Genomic DNA, 11,363 nt, shown 5'->3' with positions numbered 1-11,363 from the left:
CCTGAGCGATATATTGCTGAGAGATATTAAGCCAAAATTGCTCAGCGACACTATTGCACCCTGTGTACACACCATAATAAGTGCACACACTGATACTTTGTTGCTTACAAATTAAAATAAACATATAAAACATATATAAAAATAAGAAATTTAAAACAAAGTACATATTAAACCTTTGAGTGCCAAGGGAATTTGTCAAAATACTGTAGGTAAGCAAACCATTTTTTTCATTAACCCTTTAAATACCAATGTTGCTGTGAGAGATCCTCAAAATATCCATAAAAAAATGCCAGTGCCGCTCACAGCGACTGTTCTTTCTTTGGGTGCAACATTTAATTAAACTTCAGTTAATTTATTTGGCTGTATTTGCATTTATTTATACTAAAAGAACAGTTGCTGTGAGCGGATATATTTGGCGGACTGCTCACAGCAACGTTGGCACTCAAAGGGATAATAAATGAATTACATATATTATATATTATATATATATATATATATATATATATATATAGAGAGAGAGAGAGAGAGAGAGAGAGAGAGAGAGAGAGAGAGAGAGAGAGAGAGATATAAAATGCATAAATATTCTTGATCATCATATACCTGTAAGTTTCTAGTCATTACTAATGAATGAGGAGCATATTTCCTAGACAGGGAGGTAATAGATTTCAAGAGGGCGCCAGATACATAAAATTAAAAGAGAACATAACTCCGTAATTGTAAGCTTGCAGCAGGGCCCTCCTACCTCCATGCCTGACTACTGTTACCCAGTTTGTTCTATCACTGTCTACAATTGTAAAGCGCTACGGAATCTGCTGCGCTATATAAGAAACGAAATAAATAAATAAATAATAGAAGCCAAATTATTATTTACCAGTCTACTAGAGTACCAACATTATTCCCAGCCCAGCAAGAGGACTATACAGGGCAGCAGTAGTAGGACTAGCAGCACTAATGAATAGAACAGTCCCTGTTGGCCTATTAGTGGATCTGGCACAGGGATCCGGGGGCATGGAGACATGGAAATTAAGTCACAGATGCATACAGGTCATTTCCACATTTCCTTCGCTCCTGCACTGCCAAAGCAGCCCACATGGCATACACAAGTACAGCATGGGGAGGATACACTGTAGGCTGTAATACTATGCATAGAATGCAGCAAACTTTAATGGCTGGTGTAGACAAGTGTTTATATATTAAATATTAACTCAAGCAAAATGATCTGGATTCAATAAGATCACTATATGGATTCAGCACATCCCCATGTATTGGGCAGTGCTCTGTTTGTGTTATATGTGGTACAATGTAGATCAGGACTGCATATTTATCGAGATTGACCTCCTGTAGCATCACAGATCAGAGACACTGATATCTACAGAGGGCTCCCAGCTAACGAATGATCACATAACACAAGTCTGTGCCATATTTACTACATTTTGTGACAAACAGCGGATAACATTGTGGAACAAATGTAATAGGGCATGAGAATCAGAAAGTGAGAGATTTTCTGAGAGTTTTCCTTTGTTTTTGTTTTTTAAAGCGCCAATTACATGGCCAAATCAACCTGGTTCTTCAATGATTGCATCATGGGAACCTCTCCTATAATCTCTCACTTTCTGATTGTCGCGCCCTATTACATTTGGCCCGCTACAATTTAGCAAAGAAACATTTTTGAAAAAGTTGAACATTTAATAAAAAAGGAAATCTGCATGTCCTACCTTAAACTGAGTAAACGTACTCCTGCGATATTCATACCACGCTGTATACTCTGAAAGAGAGTGGAAAAAGCCCAGCAGATTCAGGGACTTCTCCGTCCTGAAGGAAAGATTGGAAGAAAAAGGACGATTGTTAAAAATCCATCATGGTGGAAATGACGCAAAGGTTATAGAAGTTGCAACCAAAGACTTATGTTAAACACCATGGTCCAGTAAGGCAACAATGAAATCCGCACTTCTGTAAACTCATGGCTTCAGAGCACCCATCTATCACAGTTGTATAACCCATTGCATTAATTTCTAACTACGTAGTTCCGTAAAATGCTTCTGTTTGGAGACAAATAAGTATACGTTCTAAATGCTAATGTATAAATGCTACCTTTATTTCAAGTATGACAAGTATGACTTGTACAGATGTTAATCTCCTTACAGTTATTACAGTAATCTCCGGTACAGTTATTTGGGGTGATTCAGCACCATTTGGCCACGTTCCAATGGTGGTAGTGGTGGTGGTGGTGGTGGGGGGGGGGTCTGTGCATGCGCAAGCACCTATTTGCGCATGTGCAGACCCTGACAAAGGCTTTGGTGAGTTACACACTTGCCGGGCCTTTCGTTGCAGGGAAGGAGGGATGGGGCGGAAACGGTGGTTGCCCATAAAAACAGCATTTCATAGGCGTCCCCATTGGAACGCAGGCAGGCCGAAGCCTACCGGGGGGGTGGCCGGCTGACATCACAGGACATTGGTGCCCGCCCCACCTTTGGCGATTTGTGGAGGAAATTAAAATCAGTTCAGACTGACATAATTCCTTAGGCAAGAGAAATCGTTTGATGGTTTGCAACCATCAAATAATTTCTCTTGCTAGCAGAGGCATGCAAGGGGGTGTGTTAGCGAACACATCCCCTTGCATGGTACCGAGAGGATTCAGCGGTGGGGGGCGGGCGTTCGGTGGGGCGGTGTGTCAGCGTACGGTAAGCAGTGATTTTATCTGCTTACCGAGACCAGCTAAATCAGGGCCATTGTGTTGATGACTATGCAATTTTTAATCTATAATTTAGATTAGAAACTGAACACAACAACAGGCAACCTGCCTGCATGTAGAGGTCATCTACCCATATATCATGTAACAGAGGGGCTTGCACAATAAATAATACCAGACCAGGAGAACCATTCCCGCTGTCAGCAGACCATCAGAAACAGTTGCCTTTCAAATGTTTCAAAACAACCATTCAGATGATTAACTTTTAGTAATACAACACTGCAGCTCCAACTGGAAGCCATAGAGCAATGTCACGGGTGATCAGCGGAGGTCCCGTCAATATGTAAGGGACCCACATCAAAGTACTATAATAAGGAAGGGAGGGAAATGGGCACTGGGGTTATGTAAAATGCAAGCCACTTAAATATGCTCTGTTTGCTGGTATCAAATATATATATATATAAACTTCTAATAGTCTTATTGTTAAATACATTATTATAATTGTATGAGAAAAGGCAAGGCTTATTTTCAATATTGAATGCCTTTGTTAATTAGTTAGGCACCCCCTTTAATTACCATACACAGCATCTGCCGGTAGGAACACAATAATGGTGTAAGACACGGCAAGCTGATCTTAGGCCGGTTTCACACACTCCGGCTCCTGCCGGACAGTGAAATCCCGCACGACCAGGGAGCCGTGCCGCACACAGTAGATTATCATGGAGGGGATGGCCACAGCCCGGCAGCTGTCCCTTCCAGTGGCAGGATCCGGCTGCAAACGTGCGGCCGGGCCGTGGCCGTCCCGTGTGAATGGACACAATAGTGTCCATTCACAACTAATGTGTACGGCACGGCTCCCTGGCCGTGCGGGATTTCACCGGCCGGCAGGAGCCGGAGTGTGTGAAACCGGCCTTATGCTATTGAACAAGACAGAAGTAGCTGCAATCCTGGTATTTGAATGCCTCCCCTATCTCACTGTTAGTGCAAATCAAAGTGCAAGCAACACTAAGGAACCCTGAAGCAAGACTGAACAAATATTACGGGTCTTTCCATATGAGGGCTATAGGTTTTATCATATTTGTCTCAACAGCAAAGTAACAATTGAAGCAGCATATTATTTATTTCATATGTAATAACTGCTGTGTGAAGAGGAGTAAAAACGTATAATTATCTGATTAGCAATATGACATGTAAATAAAGGCCAATGGTATAGCCTTTTCTAGTCTGCATTTCAAAAATGTAATTTGCCTTTACAAAAAGTTTTTAACTGCACAAAAATCTAATTCTATATTTTAAAAGTTAAGAAATTAGAAAACGACAGAACTTACTGCATTGCTTAAAGTACACCCAGCAGGTATACACAGTCCAGGCAGCCATTTTGGGGACTGAATCACCTTTTGCTAAAATGTAACCTTTAATTCCACTGGGATCCAATGACCTCACCAAAGCTTTTTGGGATTTAAACCAATATTTATAAGGATATGCAGAATATCAGTTAATTCAGGGTTGCCTACCTGACCCTCTCCTTCAGGGAGAAAATGCTCTGTTCCTGGACTTCCTTGGTAATGTAGGATTGCCATCACCTGTGGTGAAACACCTTTCTTATCAATTACCTAGCTCCCCACAGGTGATGGCAATCGTACATTACCAGGGAAGTCCAGGAACAGAGCATTTTCTCCTTCATGGAGAGGGTCAGGTAGGCAGCCCTGAGTTAATTACCACCCCCGAACAGCATCAGACTGTTAATCCTCAATAATATGATGCCGTATTGCGTCCTGTGCAATAGGACCAGCAGAACAGGTCTTGCACATGCAAAAAGTACCAAGCATCGGTACTTTGTGCATCAAGACACAAATCTTACGAGATCTGAATTTGCCCCATCCTTTAGCCATAGTCTATGGTTTAGATCAGGGGTGGGGAACCTTTATTGTGCCAAGGGCCATTTGTATGGGGGAAAATCCTTCAGGGACCATATGTAAATATTTCTCTTACAAATTGTCCTGCTGCAGCCACCCCACGCTCCGGCGGCTGCCGCTGAATAGGACTGACAGTCTCCGGCTGCTGTTGATTAAGAGGAATCTCACAAGAACTACCGACCTCTCGCGAGAATTCCCCTGTACTTGACTCCCGGCAAAGCTGCCGGGCGGGTGGGCGGGCCACTCAGACTGGCTACGGGGGCCCCCGGGCCTGAGGTTCCCCACCCCTGGGTTAGATGAATAGATTTGTCAGTTTCCTATTCTCTGGTGACTATGTAATGCACACAAGAGCATTACAGAAGCTGGGTCCAAGCCTGGAAGTAAGGACATACAGTAAGCTATCATTTTACTTTTTAGAATTTGCTCAGAATGCTTATTTTTAATGGCTTTCAGTTATAAGAATTCACCGTATTATGTAACCTATTGACTGCATTTGCTTTATATAGCAAACGGGTATGGATCATTAGGTCTACAAGATGTTGGTCGACAAGCATTGGGTCTACACAATTAGGTTGATATGCAGCAAGGTCGACATGGGTCTAGGTCAACATGGGTCTAGGTCGACAGGTCATTAGGTCAACACAAGGTTTTTCACTGTTTTTGACCCGAATGTGTACACAGTCGACATGGACACGGAAACGTAGCATCACGTCCCCTCGCATGGATCGCTGTGCTCGCCATGCACTATTATATTCTCCCACCACACCCTAGTAGATGGTAAGGCATGAAAAACCACCTGTCAGCACAAAAAAAAAAAACCCCATGTCAACATTTTGACTGTCGACCTTGCCCATGTCGACCTACTGCTTGTATTGACCTTATGACCTGTCGACCTAATGGTTTCGACCCAATGCTTGTCGACATAATGACCATATCCCTAGCAAACCAACTCTATCAGAATCGAATCTATTTATTTTACAGTAATTTTATAATAACAATATCATCAGACACAAAACAATGGATGTTCGGGTTTCTAGAATTGGAACTTACCTGGATACCAGCTGCAGTAAATCTGAATGCTGCTTGCAGTCCATGTGAATACGGATGTAAGTGACGTTACAGCTAGAACGTCCTTCACTCTGTGTAAAAATAGAAATTGGGATAATTTGCATAAACAGTTTCATGTAATTACATCAATGTTTATTTGAAAAACTGTATGTATAAATAATAACACTAATGAACATTATTTAAAAAAAGTATCAAAATGTATTTGTAATGCATCAACAATAAGGCAAAGAACAATATAAAATATCATTCCATCTTCACAAGTGAGCATTATTGGGGTGGGGTGTGGAATACACAAATACAGGATATAAGGTACTTGTGTATTATAGCGGCGCCCATCGCATCGCATACCATAAGGCATGCGATGGTATGTGATGCGACGCGATATTGTACAATGTCATACAATTTTAAAATTGTATGACATTGTGTAATGCATACAATGCCATGCAATGTGATTAAAAATTGTATAAGCACCCTAATGGGTGCTTACAATGTGAAATGCACCCCCACACCACCCCCCCCCCACTATAATCGTGAACCCGAAGCGTGGCGAGCGCAGCGAGCCCACGAGGGGCGGCGGTACGCGTCCTCTGACCTTTTCATACCCCCACTATCCACGTCGGATATAGAAAAGAATAGAAAGTGTGGCGAGCGCAGCGAGCCACCGAGCCCGAAGCGCGGCGAGCGCAGCGAGCCCCGCGAGGGGACGCAGATACCTTCACAGGTATCCGCGTCCCCTCGCGGGCTTCACAGGTATCCGCGTCCACTCGCCACGCTTCGGGCTATTCTCAACTCCACGCCAACGTGGATAGTGGGGGTATGAAAAGGTCGGAGGACGCGTACCGCCACCCCTCGCGGCCTCGCTGCGCTCGCCACGCTTCGGGTTCACGTTTATAGTAGGGGGGGGTGGCGTGGGGGTGCATTTAACATTGTAAGCACCCATTTGGTGCATTATACAATGTTTCATCGCATAGGGGCAAAAATCGCGTCGCATCGATGCGATTCGATAAAAACATTGCGCGATGTACATCGGGGGCGCCGCTATAATACACAAGTACCGGATATAAAAAAATGGTTACACAATTTTTTTGTTTACATGCGGTGTGCCGCAGAAATGCAATCTACAGATTTGTCTTCATACATCAGACCGCGTGAGAACACATAACTCAGTAGCAACGAGCATGTTTTTTTTCTGTGTTTTTGCATTAAAATGAGTCTTATTCACAAAGTGATGCAATTTGGATGCACATTTAGTTTCTGCTGATTACAATGATACGCAACAAGTCTAAGATCCGTATGCCCAGCTGGAGAAAATATAAACCAAAACCTGCACAGAAGTTTAATTCTGCCTGGGAACACAAATATATCTGCAGGATTTTTAACGAATGTATTGTGAAATTACGATGGCGTATGTTCTAGCACCCTGCATCTTTCAAAACCTCTTCCCTGTCTGGGGTGGTGCTTTTTGCTCCGATGCTTCTATATTTTAAGCACTGCTACGCAGACCAGACCTGTGCTAGAATGGGGCATAGCAGAGAGCGACTCCCCAGGCCAGGAAGAGAATCTGCAAAGGTATTGAAAGCGGCGCTGGAATGTACACTACACTATATGACATTAAAGATGGATCATCACCATTCTGTACAATAACTGTACAATCAGTGAGGTTTTGTTGCGAATTGACGTTATACTTTAACAGAATGGTGGAAATCAGAGTGGAATCTGATCTGAGTATTTGGAAACTGTTGGAGAATTGACCTGGGCCTGGCTGAATGTGCGGGCATCCGCCACACTGTGACAGTATGATCCCACACGAAAGTGTTCACTACTCCTTAAGGTATCAAGTACTTTAGTGTGAATCGGACATTCCGGTGGATGGGTGAATGGAGCAGTTACCAACAGCCAAACACTGCGGCAACTGCAATACATACCTATCACAGCAATCAGCCGTATTCAATGTGGCTGGCGAGGGGGATAAACGGTGGGGATCGCTGAAAACAAGCAATCCTTGCAGTTTAACCCCCGCGCCGTCCGCTCACCCTATTCTACATTCCGGGGGAATCCTCTCTACAGAGGACCACGCAGATTCCCCCAAACAGCGAGACTCGCGGCTAATGCAGAGAGCCCGCTGCATTTAGCCGCTAGCCTCGCTGTTTTAGCGGCCGCATACGCCATTTCCCCCTCACTAAAAAAACCTAGCGAGGGGTAAACGGCGCGTGAAGGGGGTCAGTTGAATATGACCCTCGCAAAAAGCATTGAATACACCCCAATAAATTCCCCCTTAAGTTTGTAGAAGTGGCTCTGCATTATCTACCATTCCCCAGATGTGATCTTCTTTTCTATAGTAGCCACAAACCGTAAGTGGGATTTTTATTTTATAATAGACCCAGAATAAGTTCTGCAAAATTTATCTTTATTTCCTACTGGGTTGATCAGCATATCAGATGCTCAGAATTTACAGCTGGCTCCTGTTTTGTGACTCAGTCATGTAACACTATGCATTTGTGGCAGGCGTGCTGCAATAATGTGCCATAACACTTCTATAGCAAAAACATGTGGGGAAAGGGTTTGGGCTCGGGAGTATAACAATCAGGGAGATTTACATTTTTCATTTATGGGTACTCTGTAGGATCCAATAAATATAACACAGCACTGCTTTAATGAAATAAAGGTTGCACATTGTTTAAGACCGTTTCCATTTGTAAATCAGGACCCAAATTGAACGTGTAATGTGATGGCCATATTTTGGCTTATTCAATTAGCCACAACAGTTAACATGCATTAATTCTCCATATGACTATGCAAATAGTCTTTCAAGTACCCCTGAGCAAGGCCATCTTAATGTGCGGTCTTAATGGGCAGCTGCCCAAGTGCCCCCCCCCCAATCCTAGGGGCCTTCAAGCACGAGCGGATTGGGCCCTGGGCATCTGAGTTTCCTGGGAGGCAGTAGAGGATGCTGCCTGGTTGCTCTGTGAATCACACACAATCAGAATGGCCAGGCCGTATTCTCTTCCTGCATCCCAGCCTGCAGCCCAACAGTGAAGGGCTGCCAGCATGCTGCTTGGTGTAAGGATGGAGCTATCCACCAATGAGAGTGCTGACTGACAGCCATTCACTGTATGGAAGCGTGTGGAGAGATGGTGTGGGACCACAGGAGGGGCATTTTATATATTTTATTTTCACATTTTTCCCCGTGATTGGGTGTGGAGGGGCCCCAGTGCATTGCTTCATCGAGCGCCAAGACTGCTATTAAGACGGCCCTGCTCCTGAAGTTTTGAAAAATCCCTATACTGGAAAGTGCCGAATAAAGGGTCACAATATGTGGAACAGGTATATGGGGTGCTGTATATCTGGGACAGGTTTTTTTTTTTACTGCAGATGTAACACAGGTATTTTTTTTATTAGTGCCTTTAAATAACACAAATATATGCTTACAGACAACTTTATGCACCGCTAATTTAAGTAGAACATTTGCTTTGCAGAAATTGCTTTCAAAAAATGTTTTCACAAAACAATTATAACAGCCATTTGATCCAATTTATGAACCCATACACTGAGCGATAAACTCTGTGCGTTTTGAACTAGATTGCATTGCATCTAGTTCAAAACGCATGCGATTGGCTACGTGATGCAATATAGTTCAAAAAGTACGGGCAGCACATACTTTACGTGCTGTGCGATGGGACGTGTGCAGGAGCGCACATCGCATCGTACCTGTCCATCGCACCTTGAACTACACTGTTGTCCAATATTAGCTTGAATTTGTTGTATGTACTGGCCGATTTCCCCATTTTTACCTATACTTATAACAGGTGATAACAGCAAGAATTCACGAGTGAATTTTTTAATTGAATTGCACATTAAAAGGTAGAGTTCATAGAGGCAATAAGTGAAAATGGCGGTCGCTAGATCTGCAAGGTTAAAACATAAAAACTTAACACTACTGCCTGTAATTCAATTCCTCATAATAATGAAGTACAATATAATTACACGTGTAATGAGGAAAATATATTGCACACTGGTTGATAATGGTATTTTGTAGGATAACAGCTCTTTGTGAGGTACTCATGTTGGTGTGGGGTTAGTTGCAGGACTGCGTGTTAAAATCAAAATGAGAGTACAGTAGGTAAAACAAATCTATAATGGTGCCCATATACTTGTGAGATATCAGGTACAATCACACAATGTTGATCAATCGCAGCGACAAATTGCATGGATCGCACGCCAATCGCATGTGTCAGACAACGCAGTGCACGGGCACGCTGCTCGAATCTCGCATCTGAAGATATTATGTGCCGCAAATAATATTCATTGCATTGCATGTGCAATCGCATGTGGTTTTTAAACAAATGCGATGCGTGATCTGTGCTGTTTTGAACTGTAAATACCCCCATATAGCCCAGCCCTCATTCTATCACCCGATTTCAGGTCACAAGGGGCATGCAATTTATCACACGGGAAGCTTCAAGGGAAATCACAGCACGATATAACAACCGATCGCACATATGTATGGGCACCATAAGAATAGACTGCACAGATTTCAATACACAGGCTACACAACATCTACAGATTGATTGCCAGATCTGGCTGGTTGGAACAAAAACCAGGTTAATATCTGAGTGACCGTTTTTAGCAGTTTTCCAGCAATTCAAAGCAAATGGTCATTTTCTCTCATCTAGTACCAGATCTGACAATAAATCTGTAGATGTATGGCCTGCTTAACTCTAACATATAATATACTGCTGCCATCTGCTGGTGATGTTGAAATTTATAGCACCTTTAGTAAATCCTTTACTAACGACCCAGCTGATCTTCAACAGCAGCAATTTTGAATCTTTCAATATTCTTCACTCTATTTTTCTTATCTCTGAAGTAAACTTTTTATCTGCATTGTTAAGTCCCCCATACACTCGTCCAATTTGGCCTCTTTTCACCCGATGGATGGGGCTGAGAAATCAGGTAAAAAGAGACCAATCGGAGAGGTTTAACATCCAATCCAATGCACAGTCCAGTGCGCATCGGATCAGAACCGGAAGTCAGGCCTGCTGCACATCTGACTCTGCCTCCCTCTCCCGGGCAAAGAGGAACAGGATTGCATATGATACACAGTATGCAGAAGGACCGCATACGATATATTGTATGTGTCCCTGCCGCACGGGAAGCTACTGGGCGGTTCAAGGGGCATCATAGGCAGAGAAGTCGCATAGTTTATGGGGACCTTTATATTGGTTGGAAAATAAGAAAATAGTAGTAAAGCCGATGCATTTATGCCTCTAGTTGGAAACATGTTCCTAAATGTTTGATGACACTACAGAAAAATGAAGAGCAACAATACAGAATGTGCTTCTGGATTATTGTCCTTGTATATTAAGGTGGGTGCTGTATTGCTTTATGTATTGGATAACTATTTTTGAATTGTAAACTGAATGAACTTATGTGTATACTGTATTTGGTATCGAATGTTGCCTTGTATTGAAACCTTAACTTCAAGAAAACCATTTCAAATGTGTAAAATACCTGAGAGTCCAATGTTTTAAACTCCATCTCATATGAAAAGGATCGGCAGCGCCCCGCCAGCTTGTGGTTATACAGGATCTCCTTGTCAGCTGTAGGACAACACAGGGATCATTACAAAAGGACACAGTTTATCCTGCATAAAGAGTTACAGCAGGGCTGGGCAATTGCGGCCCTCCAGA

At 43.0% G+C, this 11,363-nt stretch overlaps 1 protein-coding gene across 10 annotated transcripts in view; it reads right to left on the bottom strand.

Moving 5' to 3' along the window:
* CENPP (centromere protein P) overlaps positions 1 to 11,363 on the bottom strand; it is a 245,147-nt gene that overhangs the window by 223,860 nt on the left and 9,924 nt on the right. For all 10 annotated transcript variants that reach the window (XR_014454320.1, XR_014454321.1, XM_083156143.1 and 7 more), the window contains exons 4-6: positions 11,185 to 11,273; positions 5,656 to 5,744; positions 1,716 to 1,812 (exon numbers count right to left, since the gene is read on the bottom strand). Coding sequence is in view for 8 of the 10 variants with exons in the window: in XM_083156143.1 (XP_083012269.1) it covers positions 1,716 to 1,812; positions 5,656 to 5,744; positions 11,185 to 11,273 (275 nt within the window). In the remaining 2 variants the exon portion in view is untranslated. The remainder of the gene's footprint in view (positions 1 to 1,715; positions 1,813 to 5,655; positions 5,745 to 11,184; positions 11,274 to 11,363) is intronic.

Source organism: Crinia signifera, chromosome 8 (assembly GCF_055691185.1).
Source record: "Crinia signifera chromosome 8, ASM5569118v1, whole genome shotgun sequence".
NCBI classification, from domain to species: Eukaryota; Metazoa; Chordata; class Amphibia; order Anura; family Myobatrachidae; genus Crinia; species Crinia signifera.
Note: the sequence above shows the minus strand (reverse complement) of the source record. Positions and strands in the feature narration are given on the sequence as shown.